This window comes from Betta splendens, chromosome 4 (genome assembly GCF_900634795.4).
Source record: "Betta splendens chromosome 4, fBetSpl5.4, whole genome shotgun sequence".
In the NCBI taxonomy this organism is placed as follows: Eukaryota; Metazoa; Chordata; class Actinopteri; order Anabantiformes; family Osphronemidae; genus Betta; species Betta splendens.
This window is the reverse complement of record NC_040884.2, coordinates 28,875,525-28,892,272: the sequence shown is the minus strand read 5'-3', so window position 1 is coordinate 28,892,272 and position 16,748 is coordinate 28,875,525. Positions and strand designations below refer to the sequence as shown.

At 47.4% G+C, this 16,748-nt stretch overlaps 1 protein-coding gene across 1 annotated transcript; it reads left to right on the top strand.

The window, feature by feature from the left end:
- Window positions 1–3,779: 3,779 nt before the first annotated feature.
- On the top strand, window positions 3,780–16,383 carry tprg1 (tumor protein p63 regulated 1). The gene is made up of 5 exons (XM_029145704.3): window positions 3,780–4,253; window positions 5,835–5,926; window positions 8,144–8,320; window positions 13,934–14,087; window positions 14,997–16,383. Exons 1-5 carry the CDS (start codon window positions 4,056–4,058, stop codon window positions 15,189–15,191), a joined length of 816 nt encoding a protein of 271 aa, XP_029001537.1. The 5' UTR covers window positions 3,780–4,055; the 3' UTR covers window positions 15,192–16,383.
- The last annotated feature ends 365 nt before the right edge of the window (window positions 16,384–16,748 follow it).

The window sequence follows — 16,748 nt, the reverse complement described above, 5'->3', positions numbered from 1 at the left end:
TGGGTCAAAGGTCAGTCGTCGACGGAGTGCTCATGTGGTGTCTTTTTGTAGGCGTGTACAGATTAATCAGATATTTTCTGAATTCCAGACAAGGTCAGCCTCACTGTCTTTACACTAACTGTGTATCTTGTGACCGCACGCACGCACACACACACACACACACACACACACACAAACACACACACACTCGAGCTCCTCAGCTGAACCCTCACACATTTCCTCTTTATCACCATTGCCAAGCATAGTCTCAGACTTTACTCCCACCCTCGCCTCCGTTGGCCACGTTTTACAGTTTGTGTCAGGGAACACTTCACCTGCCACGTCGAACAGGAAAGATGGAAAGTTTCACCACGTTTCCCATAATTAAACCTAAATCTGCTTTTTCTCTCTTCGTATTTCCTACATAAAGTATAATTATCCAGTTGTTGCATCTCAGTTTATTGCTCAGCAATAGTTTTTTTTGTCAACTTTTAATTTTGAGCCTCTGTGCTGCAAATCGCTGATGCGAAGCTTCGTTTTGGATCCGTGCAGGGTCAGCGTCTTGAACCTTTTGGACCCTGATGGAGCCCCGTGACCCCCCACCTGGTCGGGGTCTCAGCGAGTGGGTCCTCACGGTGGAGGTCGAGTGAAGCCGTTGTCTGCAGCCGTCTGGAAGCGGAGCCTCTGGGCAGTAAACACTGTGGTCAGCTCACGGCCTGCGTGTGCTGCTCTCCCACGCCACATCATTGTCAACTCCAGACAACATACGGTGCAGTGGTCCCCGGACGCACTTTGTTGTCTGAAAGAATTAAGGTTAGTGCAGATGAAATGCAAAAGTTGAGCCTGACTAAACTATGAACCCAAATGCACCGTACTTACACGCCGCGTCCATAACGGGTTAAACTGTGGTCAACATAAAGAAAGGCCCGGGCGTAGACTCGGGCCGTTTGCCGTGCCGGGCGAAATCACTCTCCTCCGCGCAGCACTCGCCGGGCTCTGAAGCGTTGAAGGTTAGGAGTTTTCCAGCTCATCAGGCTTCTGCTGAGTTAATGAACCCTCGTGGCCCGGCCCCCGCGCTCCGGTCTGAGCATTACTCACAGGCTAAGCAGAGGGGGCTGCCAGCGCTGCTACGCCTCAGCAGACCTCTGCACACACACAGATCATGACTGCGGAGCTCGCGGGGTCACGGTGGGTCTAAGCAGCATCTGCCGCTCCCGCGTGAGATCTCAGGAGAGTGAAATCAGGCTTCGCTGCAATATGGATAAACAAACGCGAACGTGCTGGGACATAATCGAATTACTTCCGTGCGCTAAAAAGCGCTGGAGATGAAGGGTGGATGCCCCTGGACATGTTTGTGTGTGTGTTTGAGCTGGAAAGTCAACCGATGTCACGTCGCACAAGTCTCTGTGGGCATGACTCACAAAGTCACGCTGGCCTCCACAAGTGTCCGTCACGGAGAAAGTTCTCCCTGCCAACACAGCCTGGTGTCCTGTTGTTGCCTTTTAAATTCAGTTCATTAATCAACAGGTTTCAATTTATTTGGACTAATTCTTTCACCTTGCACATATACTGTAAGCTTGTTGCAAGCTCTAAATTCTTTAGTCTGATCATAAAGATGTGGCCGCAGGAGAAATGGTTTAGTTCAGAATATGAAAACAATAAACTAAAAAGCTGAGGAGATCTGTTTTCTATGAATTATTTTCTCAGGAGTGACCCCTTTTATTATTACACATAGTCATTATTACAAAAATATGAATTATAGTCCTTGACGTTTGTCCTGGTTATTACAGATACACCTCAAACTAAACATAAAGCGCTTTCTACCCAGGACAAACCTGCTGCACTACTTGTTTCATCTAACACATCTGCCAGGAATATGACACAAACTGGTGATAAGCATTAATGTCTATGGAGATCACAGACGTGGAGACACTCGCCCAGAGTGGAGAATAGGAACTGGAAGCAGCAGCACCAAGTGAAACTTACAGCTTGGCAGCAGTGAACATTTCCAGTGATGCAGTGCTGATTACTTGGCCTAGATACAACAATATGCATTAATCTTACCCTCACTTTAACGAGTGATGCCATGCATCATGGGGCCGGGGGTTTTAAGTTCACTGGTTCCCTCGCTCATTGCGTGTAACAGCAGTAATCTGATGCTGTGCCTCCGCGAGACGTTTTCATCAAACCACCACCAGGTCTGTGAAGCCGTTCTCCGCCTCTTTAGTTTGCATTTAGCACACAATCGAATGATGATTTGAGGATTTCATGGAGATTTTTGACGAAATCCAAGCGTCTTTCGATGCTTCTATTTGAGGAGAAAACATTTTTGCACATTCATTATCAAGCCATCACTGACTCAAAGACAATCTGGATTGATTAGAAGTAATTATAAGTGCAAGACTTGAAAAAAAGCAAATGAGACGCGGACTGGAAAGCTACCGGCCATTCACACAACACTAAAGAGCTTGAAAATCTCCGTCCGTGGGAGTAGCTAAGCAACCATGCGGAGAGAATGCCTTTAGAAAGCTGTCTGCATTTCTTTGATAGCTGCAGATTACAAGTGGATTGGCTTTAAAACTTGTGACAAGGCGGCTGGGAGAGCTCCCTGACGGAGCTGCGATTGGGAACGAGCGGCCTTACAGTGAGTGATGTCAGGAAGCTTTAGCGCGTGGGGACTGATCCCTAAATGGTGATGCTATTCAAGGATTTGTGGGAGGGAAAATAAAAAGTCTTATTTGCTTTCAGTGATCTTGTTCATCCCACAATGGCTCCATTGAGTTTTTAACCAGTACAATCAGAAGTGCCAGTCACAGGTATTTTAAAGGCATCAAGGCTTGAGAGGAGAATCAAAAGACGCTGAATCAATCAGTGAGGTGAGTCCAGGCAGAGGAGGGAGCTACTTATTCAGTACATCTTTAAATACATACTGTACCGAGCTGTAATTCATCAGCCGTGATCCTGCACCACCAGAGCTGCAGTTGAAATATGCACTACTGCAGTCCTTGACTGGGTTAAACTCCAGCTTGTCCACATTAACCCTTTGAGCACAAGCCAAGTTTATTGTAAACAAATCGTGACGTCTGTGGTTTTCAGCTGTTCTCAACCTAAATGAGATCCACGTTTTCCTAAACATGCAGTAAATATTCACGTCAGACAGAAATGAGACACCTAGAAAAAAAACCCTGTGCATTGAGCTCCTTTGTTTGTTGTAGTCAAATCAAAACTATGTCAAAACACTCATGAGAACCACAGCGCGTGGTCACACAAGCTGCCCTTAGTTTATTTGGTGGTGGACGTTTTCATGTGGAGGCACAACATCAACATTTAAAGACGAAAAGACCCACAGATGATACGTGGAATAAATATTTCAGTCTTAATCCAACAGTCGTTCTATTTGTCCTAATTCAATTTGTTGAATGTCCATCAAACCTGGAACAAACCCAGGCAAAAATAACACAATTTATTGCGTCTGGACAGAATACATGTTGCGTATTAGCACGTAAAAGCAGCATAAATTGAATAATAGTTTATGCCTCTGCTTTGTGAACGCGCAACAAAGTCACGAGGTGAATCCTGAATAAAACACGTACTGGACTGACTGGAAATCCTGGAAATGTCCCCAAAGCTGTACAGAGTGCGTCACGTGTTCAGCTACAGCTAAAGACGTCCATATCTACAGCATTAATAAATATGACTGGTACTTTATCACAGCGCTGTTGCCGCGTCGGCCTCTCGCTTATCAGCGACAGGATGTGCGCTTTGACGCCCTCTCAGCAAACGCGTCCCACGCGGAACAAGGAAGTTGCGCACCTGTTGCTGGAGCATCGTTAACTCGTCCTTCGCTGTCCGTTTCGCCGCCTCTGTCCCTCGCGGTACGAAAACCTACTGATTACTTTCACTCACAACAGACTTACAGCAACATTTTACGCGTCACACGTGGACGAAGTGAAACCACTTCACTTTCGATATCGTGGAAGAGGCGCCGGACGTGGGAGAGACCGACGCGGGGCCGAAGCCGCCCGTTTCAACGCTTGTGTCGCACACTGTTGTTGAGGCCGGTGTGAGGCCGCGTCATGGCAGACGTCAAGGAGGCAGCAGCGGCCGGAGGACCGGAGCGCAGCCAGCCGGCCCCGGCGGAGGCGCGTACAGAGGCCGGAGCGGACACGCGGAAAGACGCCGGGGACGAGCGAGGGGCGCGCTCCCGGTGGGGGCTCCTCTCCTTGGAGTCGACGCACGACCAGTTCAAACTCAGGAGGTTCTTCGTGTTGAGGGTAAAGACTTGCAGACCTTTCACTATGTACTGATCAGTAATAATGGCTGACAACTAACTAACGATGGTACATGTTTACTAGAAGCATCTGTACTACACTAGTGGTGTCTGAGTGGGTCCACAGCTGAATATAACATCACCTAAACTACATGTTCAGCACAAAGAAGTGCTTTATTACACCTGTATATAGTTATCAGCTACTGTTGGCATCATATTTGTATCTGTATTACTCCAAGCTTTAGGTCACAGAACTTACAGTGGGAACAGCTCTAATAAGTTTCTTATTACATTAATGATATACAGTATTAGTGAGTCTTTATTCAGCCCAGCAACATGAACATCCCACAAATTGCCAGAACACAGCTCCTATGTTGACTGCTCGTGATATTATTGAAAATAATACATGGTAAAAGTCATATTCTACACAAATACTCTGGTATTGTGTCTGCGCTTGCTTTATTGAAACGAGTCAGTGAGTCAGGTGAGCTGACCTGGTCTGGTACCGTCCACATTGCTCAGTCACCACAGATTTATTAGTTTTTATAGACATTACAACCTGTGGAAGTGACCATTGGTCTCTGTCACTGCAGGAACAGGTGAGGTGTTTCTCTTCCAACGCGTTGTTGATTTTATGCAGTTAAACTTAAGACTGCAGCTGTCGTGTAGAGCTAGTTATTGTTTGAACAATGAACCTCGGCGGACACGCCTGGGTGTCAAGAAACACATCGGTCACATTCCCAAGCACAACAGCTCCACTCTATACAAAGCCTGTTGTGTAAAAACCATCATCATGTTCATAACTCCAACACGTTTACCATCATGCATCACTTTTTCTCGTGCTCCTGAAGCAGACTGCCTACAGAACTGTATAGTCCTGGTATTAAAGTACTGAAGCTTGTTTTCTTTAACCCAAACATTTACATGAATCCATTTGAAAATGCAAATGGCATGTGTTTATCATCTCTGCACATCCAGTTGCACCTGAAAAGCTCGTGCTGGACTCTCATTTAGACTGTCCACACATCCAGGACCTGTCCGTCAGCTTCATTCTCATTTACTAAATAGAATCAAATCATTCATTTCACTAGCTGCAGGCCTTTTGTATACATGGGTTCCACCTTTCTCCATTTATTGCAGTCTTGTACTGTATTATCCATAGTTCATAGTGATTCAACAGCTGTGAATTTATGTCAACAATAACCTGGAGCTTATCATCTTTGGACAGGTAGTGTCAGTAGACCTGCTGTATCGGATTGGGGAGTGAGTCACTCATGTTATGTGGCTCACATTACAATAAGACCTTAGTGGGAAGCCTCAATCTGCTTGAAACAATGCGCAAAGTGTGAGCGTAGAATAGTGCATTGTGAAAGTGACAGTTTGTGAGCTGACAACCTGAACATGTGGAGCATTTTACACATGCAGGTTTAAACACGGAACCTGCAAGCTCAGCTTTCTTGGTTCGCAGGCGATTTCAGGCCTCGTGTTCTGTTGTCATCGTGTGGTGTTATTATCCATCTTGCTAAGTCCCGGCTGCACCTTGGAGCTGGTAGTAAATGACGCCCGTGCCTTTCTCTCTCCTCAGCCTGGCACGTTAACCCAGGCCATCAAAGACGTGGAAGCGCTGGTGGACCCAGAAGTGGACGGCAGCGTTCAGAGCGTGTGGCTGATGGCAGAGTGAGTTCATATCACACACTGGTCCAATATGCCCAGCAGAGATACTGTACTTTATCTGCATCAGTCTGAGGAGATCACGCACTGAAAAGTGTGTGATAATGTTTTAAGGATGGGTTTAAAGTACAGTGGCGACTTTAACAAAATTCAATTCAAACTCTATTTCCAAAATGCAGTGACATACAGTATTAGTTAAACCCATCCATCCATTTTCTTACTCCCTAGTGCGGGGTCACGGGGGTGCTGGAGCCTATCCCAGCTGGCTACGGGCGAGAGGCAGGGTACACCCTGGACAGGTCGCCAGTCCATCGCAGGGCTATTAGTTAAACCGTTCATTGAATTGGTATTTAGCATTAAAAAATAAGATCAGATTATTATTTATCCCGCGATGGGGAAACTCCTTCAAAAAAATCAAAGATTTGTGATTAATATTTTTATTGAGAAGGAAGGATTAGGATTACTGCTTAGAAAAGTGAGGATTGTAACTGTAAATGTGAACCAGCGCTGGACCTTTGCTGGACGTTGGCCCTAAGGGGCCGTATTTATTAGGTATTAGCGTTCAGTAGGAGCAGCCTGGCGGCGCCGTAGCTGACGGCAGCGCGGCGCTGCCGAGTGCACTCGCAGATGTCAGCTCGTATCAGCCCTGCACAGGCTTTCAGGAAACATTTAAAAGTCTGGCCGTGTGCGGATGAATAATACATCCCATTTGTGGAGCTCTGTCCAACACACATTACTGTTTGTCCTACATTTGGCCTGTAGCTGTCACAGCTGTAGAATTCCCTGCAACATAAAGAGTGCATTATATGATAATCCTGTTTCCCCGAAGGACGAACGCGTTAGAAAGTCCAGCCCCGTCTCTCTGCACGCTCAGGATTTGGTTTTTGATTTGCATTTTCAAGAGTGTGTGTGCTATAGCATATTTCCCATAGACCCATAGAGGTGTGTCTCACTCCGGCTCCTTCCCCACCGCCACCGTGCTGTTGTGTCAGGCTCGAGTGCCAGCAGCCCACCCGCCGCCTGATCCACCGCCGCAACACCTCTGCGCCGCGCGTGGCGCCTGTGTCCACGCGAGGTTAACTCATTTCATTAGCACAGTCCACGCTCCTCACCCACACCTCTCCCATGATGCCCTGCCTGTTCAGTGAACTGTCCTCCGCGGCCCCCGGCTGCCAGCAGCAATCAGGAGCGTTTCACTTGTAGTGCACGTGCGCCCGGCCCAGCGGGCCGTGAGAAACAGCGGCACTCCAAGAGGAACCGTGCCACCGTAAATTAGTGGTGTTTGCACTGGGGGGGAGAGAGAGAGAGGGGGAGAGGGAGAGGGAGGGAGAGAGAGAGAGGGGGGGGGGGGGGGGGGGAGAGAAAGGGGGAAGGAGGGAGGGAGGGAGAGAGAGAGAGATTCTTTTAATAACATTTGAGGGCGTAGGAGAAGGTAGAGCTTAGTGTTATTTCAAATTTGCTGCAGCTCGGTTTTTCTGTGACTTGAAAATGTTTGCATACATATTGTATTACCTTTTGCCTGCGGCATTGTGGGAAATCGTGGCGCTTTTACAATACGGTACATAATTGAACAGCTTTGCTATATGTGTTTTCGTCCTCCTGGAGAACAGTAACGTCACGCCGTGCTTCACTAAAATGGGAGCTTCCCAAACCGAGGGGTCGTTTGACAGAGTGGGGTTTGGATTCCTACTGCTTGAAGCGGCTCTCACAGTTGTAGCTCTGCCTCACTGACGTAAGCGAGGTGGACGCCGCTGTTGTGCCAGGTGAAGCAGGCGGCCTCTGAGGGCAACCGGATGTTTACACCCTGTGTCCTCGCAGACTTGAAGAGGGTGAACATGAAGGCAGCATCTTTTTTATTTATTTAGAAATGAGTTCAAGTTCAGGTAGTGTCCAGTAGAGGAGGTCAAAGGTCAAACCTCAAGGCTCAGCTGGAGAAGCTCTGGTGAAGTACAGTATGTGTGAAATATCATTCTATAATTATAATGATCAGTCTGTATTGTGTTCTAATAAGATAAGATAGACCTTTATTTGTTCCACAATGGAGAAATTTCCATGTTGCAGCAGCAGTTCAAAACAAGAGCAGAATCAAAATTATGTACAATTTAAGTAAAATTAAAAATGTAAAAATGTATGTATTAGAGATAAAGGTACTGAGAGTCCATGAATTCTGTTCTGAGGAGGACGATCAGTCACCGTAGGACCTAACAGCCTGTCTGTCTTCAGGGTGGATCACTGGAACAATGAAAAGGAGCGACTGGTTCTCATCACGGACCTCACTCTGCTGGTCTTCAAGTACGACTTCGTCATGTTCAACTGCGAGCAGGTCCACAGGATCCCGCTGAACTACGTGGACCGCATTGCCCACGGCACGTTCGCCTTCCCGAAGCACTCCCTGCTGCAGTAAGTCCTGTGTGAGCGCCAGGAAACTTCTGACACTGCCAAGGATCTGTTGTCTGTCTGATTTCACAGTACATGTACTTCGTAGCTCCTTCTAGTTACAGTTGCTACCTAAAAAAAAAACCCTCCTGTCTGGAGAATTACAAATATTAGCCCTAATTATCTGCTCTGCATTCTGATTTTCTTCACAAAAGCAAAATTCCCTGTGAAATAAAATCCCCTTTGCCGTTTCTTTTAAGCTCGGCCAATTAAACTCAGCAACACACACACACTCACTCACTCACTCACTCACTCACTCACTCACTCACTCACTCACTCACTCACTCACTCACTCACTCACACAAATGCCTGGGCACATTTTTTTGCTAGCGTGTTAAAAGTGTAATAACCTTCACACGCTAACAATTTAAAGACAATTTGAAGACATGAATGCAACATGCAGCCTCCATCATCATATTCAAAGAATACAAGACCGAATTGTGTTCTCTGTGAAAACCGTGACCCGGAGACGACTGCGTGGATCAGAGGGCCTCTCGGTGAGGGGCAGAGATGCAGGGTGCAGCCCAGATCGGCCGGGGACACGATGAGCAGGCGAAGGAGAGGTTTTTTGGGGGTGAGGAAGTGAGAGCCGTCACTGGGAGCTGTCACTTTACTGATTAGTGGCAAAATGAGCGTTGCTCTTTCATCGGAGCCTTTTAAAGACGGCTCAAGGGAGACCAAACCAACTAAAACTAATTTGATGAATAAAATGTAATGTGCGGTGAAGAGCTTAGAGAGCGTAGCCTTTATTGGAGGCTTTATCTCTGCACATTACGTTGAATTATACATAAAACGCTGGTGAGAGCCGCCCGGGAGTCCGACTGGCGCCGCGAACAGCTTCGCTCCCCTCTCTGTCTTCGTCTCCTTCCTCCTCTGTCTGGGTCATTCTGTTTCACCAGCGATCAGTGACTGTACGAGAACTTTGTTTCCGCATCACAAAAGGCTGAGGAGAAGCAAAGCAGGCTTGAAGGAGCCAGACTTCTCAGTGGAGTTGAGGCTGATAATGAAGCGGATCCTGTTGTTGCGTTGAGCAGCGTGAGGAGCAGCGACCACTTGATGTCAGTGTGCGCCCTCGGTCGCTCGCTGCATCACATTCCTTCACCCGTCGTGTCATGGAGGAGTCTCTGTCGCCGGCGTGAGTCAAAGCCCAGGCTGCGACGGAGACGTCGCCTCGGCAAAGAAGTCCAAGAAAAATCAGTTTAGTGTTTGAGAGGATAAAGGTTTTTATTAGAACTAAACTTTCATGACTGTTTCCAGACCATCACAACTAAGAATATCTCCCTCCCTCTATGCATGTCTTCTTGGCGTCTCAGCCTCCTAAATCTGCATCGATGCCAATAGAAGTTGTAAAGGGAATGTCAGTATTTATAGATCTGATGATTGTGTTTTCATTCTGCATCTGTGGGGAAGGACCTGTTTTCTTTCCAAACCGTCTAGACAAACTAATTAGGCTGCCTCCTGTCTGACAGAGTTGGGTGTGGAGGTTTAAAGATGCCCCACTAGAGGTTGCTTCAGTAAGTGTTTTAAGAAATACACTATATGTATTCATGAAGGTGGGAAGTAATCCCAGCACTCTCCTCTTAATGTATCAGACAAAGATCCTGCTTTGTGTAGCCCCTGTTTCAGCTCCGTAAAACCCATTGGACTTTCTTTCTCATCAGTTATGTTGAGTTGGGATTTTCAGTTTCATACACTCACCGGGTGTGACGCGTAACGTTGAGTCAGACCAGGTTTAGGTCGAACTGTTCTCATCCTGCAGTCTGTCTGATCCACACTTGCACAAAGCAATGCGTTGATTCAGCCAGTAGAGGGCAGTGCAGTCGCTGCGTAGGATCAACACGCAGCCACAGCCGCAGCAAACTGGATTTGACGAAAAGCTGTTTACCTACAATAAAGACGTCGACTTGCTCACTGTACAGGGAGCCTGCAAGCCAAGCGTGGGCACCCGCTGTAAAAAATACAATAAGTTTAAAGATTCACATAAGTGTGTTATAAGTTGTGATTTGTTATTTAAAAAACTGTATTTAACTGCAATTCTGCCACTTAGAACGACAAGAACTGTACTGCAGAAATTCCAATTTCAAATATCAGCTGTGCTCAGAATAAACCTCGGTCGTATGACAGTCGCTTTGCAGATTTTGCAGGTGGCCATGGAACACATTGACGTAGCAGGTGTGAAGCAGCCCAGATCCTAAAGAATCAGCTCAGTTTACCAAGTGCATTATTCAATAGCATGCGTTCTATAAGTTTGGTTTGTAATAGAATAATGTGAACAGTGACTTCATTTCCATGGTGGTGACTGGTCGCTCTGAACACATCTCCTTGGCATCCTGACACCAGGATTTGGCACCGCACAGTGTTTCCCAACAGACGAGGAACTTCCTTGAATGATTCACAGCAAATCTGGCTTCAGCTGCTCTTTCGTAAACACATGATCTGTAAGATAAATGGCACAAAAGGCAGAATTCTCTGCACACAAATCTCCGCTAACTGAAGCACGTGTAAGAACCAGAACATCTTTGTGCCAGATGTTGTAGTTCTACCTGTAGGACGCGTTCTAGCACCAGGCAGAATAAAAAAAATACCTCTGTGCTCGAAAACCAAACCTAGATCAAGAGCAACGCCTGCACGTGGGCCGCTGGTGGGAAACGCGGGGCCTTCGTAACATCTGGGCTCCCTGCTGTGAATAGTGCACTGAGGGAGCAGCCTGCAGAACGGGGCCTTTCTGCAGGTGGAAACGCCTTTGCCAGCAGCCTGCAGCTACGAGATCGCAGCTTTTCCCTCCCGGCGTCCACAGCAACACGGTTGTTGTTGTGGGTATGAGACGCTGCCTCCCCAGACGTTAGGTGCAGTTCTGAGTGTATTTTTTGTTTTGTTGACGAGGTTGTGATGGAACCGTTTTGTGAGTGGTTCCCACCGACCCTTTCGGGTTCTGAATGGAGCCGTGCTGCACGGACGCGTGATTGGGTGGCCCGCTGTCAGACAGGCTCTGTTGAGCAATCCCTGCAGATTTGTTTGTTTGCTCCCAGACAATGTGGGACACTTGCCACCACAATCGATGCTGGGCTCCGTATTTGTCCTGCGTGTTGACTTATGAGTGCACGCACGTGAAAAGCCAGGGGAGGAATCTGCGGCGGCCTCTGGGCCTGTTGGCGCTGCATAAAGAGCCGAGTTGACTGAGCGGGCGAGGCACTGCCTTTGTGTCGTTCCACCGTCGCGCAGGAGCGCGAACGGCCTCCTGCTCTTCATGGCTGCGCTGGAGCCAGGCTCAGTGAAAGTCCAACACAGCGCTGCCACATAAACACAGCGCGGGCGTCCAAGGCCTCTGGCTGTGAAGCCCAGCCCTGCTGAGCCTGTCGGGGCCGGTCCCTCTCCCTGCCTTTATGCTGCGCTGCGTGCTCGCACAAAGGGCCGTGTGTGCAGACGTAACCCCGCCATCCTCATTCTTTTTGCTGAAATATAATCAGTCTTTTAGCCCCGGCTTTGCTTTTGTACAGTTTTTTTTTTCCCCTTTCCGTCCTTTTTTCTCTCACTTGCACAACATCACACAAAATACTCCGCGGCAGCAGCAGCAGCAGAAGCAGCAGCAGCAGCAGCAGCAGCAGCGTCGTCAATTCGAGTGCTTGTCTAAACAGGGATGGATGATTGCATTATGATGCAGCCCCTCCCAGAGACCATGACATATCGAGGAGCTACGCCACTATTGTTTAGCCTCGGGTGTTTAATTCTGGTTGGCAGGAAATGCTGTTGCACAAGGTCTGTGGTAAAATGAGCACAGCGTGGCAGCTCATTAAGGAAATCGGAACATTGTTGGGAAATCGCCTGCATCCCTGCGTCTCGGCCCGTTCCGTTCCCTCTCCTCCGGCTAGCAGCGGCGTCGCAGGAACGTCGTTGCACCCCGACCTCCAGTGGTTCCAGCTGTTGGCCGAATAACAAGGGCCGAGAACAGCTGCTCGGTCGCTGTAACGAGCCCCTCGTTACAAGCGGTGTTTGCACTTTTTCAGGCGCTAAATTATTTCGCAAGTCGTCTATTGAAGGCTGTCAACACACAGAAGTGAGTAAATAAACCCAAGAGTTGATGCATCCACACATCACGTTTAGAAGGAGCCTAAAAGCTGCGTATCAACTGCAGATCAGAGCTGCTGCACAATATACATACAATACACATAAATGTGTGAAAGATTCATCTCCCAGAGGAAATAAAATCCTAATTCGTTTGTTCATAATTCATCTTCATCTGGTCATTAAGTGTTTCCAAACAAAAGAACTAAAAAGTCATGAATTATGTATTCTTGTTATTATCCCTTAGTTTTGCAGTTGCTCAAACAAGTGCTGTTGTTTTGAAGCTGCACGTTTATCTCTCCTCCCTGGCTGCTCTGTTTACAGGAGAGTCAAACCGCTGTTGCAGCGTTTGTTGTTTGTTGTTGCACTGCGATTACGTTGGACCGAGGAGTGGAACCTGTCGCTGCTGGTTTTTCAGGTTACCTGCTGTGACAGATGGTTTAACTGGTAGTTGTTTACCTGCTTTGTTCAACGGGACACGATCAGCCGGCCTCAAAGAGGAAGGGCTGGCATCAGGCAGCAGTCTTCATCACTCTGCAGCTGTTATGAGCATGCATGAATGTGTTTCCTACCGTATGTTCATAAGAGCTGCATGGTGGACAGTACATGGGTAGAAAAGCCATGAACCCCCCCGCCTGTGAAAAAAGGTTTGCAGCTGACTTGAGGCATCCATCTGTCCATGTTTTCATCAACTCATCACAGTGGAGGAAACAACAGATTGGATACAGGCCCTGGTGCGTTCAGGTGCATTTACAGGAAGCATTGCCCTAAACAGCCAAATCAGTAGATGTTTAGAGGTCTGTTGGCTCCGGGCCTCTGTGGGTTCATTACACTGAGGAAATCAGGACATCAGGGCGATTAAGACCTGCTGTTGAATTTAAAATGACTCAAGAGGAACAAGAATACGATGAGCACTGTACATTATCTCTAAACCCGGCAAACCTGGGATTACTCACACATTCAATATTTGCCAGATTAGGACAGATTAGTGCAGATTTTGTCTTTGTGAGCTTCGAGGCAACGGGTCAAGTAGGAATTTAGGAAACGAGCGTGAATAGATCTTAAAACAAAGTCACCGCTCTGTTGCTGGAGGCTGCACATTTTGGTTCATGCACACAGACAGTAGTCAATGTGTGTGTTGAGTAGACGGCCGTCAGGAAACAGGAGGAAAAACAGGCACAGTGATAAACCGTGATAGACGGGAAGGTTGGGCTGTAATATTCCACCTTTGTGGGACACGCGCCTGTTTCTGAAACGCAGATGACCTACAGCCAGTATGGTCCCTGAACACACCACATGTGCAGTATTAAGAAAGTTATTAACACTAACAAACGCTAGTCTTGTTTTTTATGTCCATTTTGACGCCGATGACGTTATAGTCGACACTCTGTTCACGGACTTCAGTGGAAAACACAACGGGTCTTTGTTTGTGGAGTTGTGTCATTGATCTGCTGATAGTCTGGGATGCATCACTGGCAGCAGGACACGCTCTGTCATTTCCTCCTGTGTGTTTAGGAGAGAAGGGGAGGGGGTGAGAGTGTTCTGGGACCGGCTGAGGGAGCCCTCCTTCTCCTCCAGGTGGAACCCCTTCGCCACGGACCTGCCCTCCATGACCTTCACCCACCACCCAGTGAGGAACACCAACGACACCTTTGTGGCGCTCTGCGACGTAAGTTGAGGAGCGCTTCCTGTTTCTTCAGACCGCCGCGGCTGCAGATTTCCGTTGGGACCGTTTCCAGGGAAAGCCAGAACAAGTTTGACAGTTCCAGAACTACTGTATATGACTGTATGTATGTATATAAACTGAAACTGTGAATGAGCTGCATGGCAACGTTCTATTAGTCTTCATGTGATATCTGAGTTCGTGTGAATGTGTGTTGATGGTGCATTTGATGACTTACTTTCTCTAATCCAGGTGGAGGTATGCGCTTTGCTCAGCGTACGCACTATTAATGGGCTTCAAAATCGACACTGACGTGGGATTCATGGTGTGGCCGGATGAGTCATGGCCCTGATTCACTGGAATGCTCCATCAGATATGTGATGCGTAATCGCTCACATCTGACAAGCAGAAAGACCCACAACTGAGGCATCGGGCCACGTACCGTTTATATTTGTGTTAATATAATCTTAATTGTTCTGGTACAAACATTGTAAGCGTGTTTCATTAACAAATGCACCTATGATTTGAGCATTACAACATAACCAGGATGCTGGGATGAGTTAGACGCACAGATGGAGCAACGTGTACCAGACGAGTCAGTGGCAGTTGTGTAACGTTTGAGACTTCTGATACTTTCTGTTCCTGATGTTGTTCTAAACAGTGAAGGGTGGATTTGTACACAGAATGTCATCAGTCCCATCAAAATGTTAAAATGTTTTTTAAGCCTGAGGTGCAAAAGTGCCGACATCAGCGAACGAGCCGAGCGGCGTCAGATAAGAGCTTAGGAATCTCCTGCACAGTCAGTCAAAGGGCCCGTTTCCACCTTTGTGTGGCACAGAGTGGGGCCAAATGGCCTCCTGAGCCTCTCTTCCACCTCTGACTGGCTATCACTTAATGACATCCTCCCGCCTGCAGATCCAGAAGTTCCGTGAGCAGCTGAAGGACGCGGCGCAGAAGGTCCACGTGATGAAGCCGGTTCCCGGGAAGGCCAACGGCGTGCTGGTCCTGAACCAGGCGCTGCTGGTGGAGGCCTACGTGGGCGTCATGTCCTTCATCGGCAACCAGAACAAACTAGGCTACTGCATGGCCCGAGGGAACATCGGCTACTAAAAGCCTCCTCCATACGATTCTGGGTCTGTTCTTGTTTAAATCGGTTGTTGTCATTTATACGTCCCGGGCATAGTTTTATTTTACAGAAGTGACCGTCTTTTTCATATGTGAGTTCTGCTTCACGCTGAAGCCTGCGCTGTGAGCTGGAAGCTAGATGACGCGTGATCTCCCCCCCGCCGCTCATTACCAGCGTGCGCTGTCTGGGTGCTCAGTAATATCCACGTTTCAACACGGCTCCTCTCTGGATGACGGATCCCCCGCTGCTCTCCAGCAGTTTTGTGTTTGCTCCTCGCTGATACGGTAATTCAACTCTTTCACAACGGGACTCCTTTCTTCCTCTCCCGGTGTCTGTGTTAAAAGCTCCCCCCCGCAGCATTCAGGCCCCTTAGAGGTTCACTGGAGCATGGGGGCACGTTTGTCATTTCAGTTTTATCATCAGTGTATTGTTACAGTACATGCAATAGAGGAATTTCCCCCTTGATTTGTGTGTTTGCCTTGTGTCACTGGGGCTGAGTTTTGTATCATCAGTTTGTCTTGTGCTCCTGTCACACGCATGAAAATATAAGTGGACATATTGCGCCTTCCATTCCAGCAGTAGAATATGCACAGACTCGGTTTAGTACGTTATCGTCACACATCTTTTCTGTAGTTTTTCTGTAGAATTGGCTTTTGCTGAAAGATAAAGATCTTCATTATCTTTAACCCTTCGCCTCAGCAGCACACGTTTAAGTTAAAATCCTGGTGGACTGGAGTCCTGGTTGATTTTGCAACACCCACTGCACAGTATGTGTTAATGTGGGGGCAGTAAGCGTGGATAATTACTAACTTAATGCTCGGCCGCACACACACACACACACACACAGACACATACACACACACACACACACACACACACACACACACACACACACACACATCAGTCACACTCACTATATCTGGTGTTACTGCTTGCAGCGGGTCACAGGAGTCAGTTCTTTATGGAGAAAGGCCACAGCTTCTGCTTCAGCGACATTCACTCCATTAAAAAGTTGCAGTTCAGTGCTTTAAACTGCTTTTAACAACGCAATGTTCAACTCTGTGAATTAATATTATAGAATCACCATGTACTCAGCAGAAATCACTCCATGTAAGCAACTTTAAATTCACCCTCATGTTACTTCTTTGTATATAAAAAAACTAAAAACTAAAACAACCATGTTGTCATCATTGCCTCCACCAGTCAGAAGCTGCAGTCAGACTTACATAGATGCCAAACCACATGTGATGACATCGACATTTGGGTTTTGGGGACAATTCTGAAGATACTTCTTAAGCCCCTCCTACTGTTTATTTGTTCACACACTGAATGGACCTGAGCTGACCGTGACCTTGACCAAGATGTTCACATTAGTGCAAAAGGTGGGAAGGTTAAATGGCCTTTAACCTTTAGCACAAAATCTAATCCATTAATGTAAATCTGAAAAAAAGAAATCCCCTCAAGGCTTCACACAAACCATGGTTCGCTCACACAGGTGTCCCACCTCACAGCACATGAGTGTACCTTTGAATAGGCTTCCT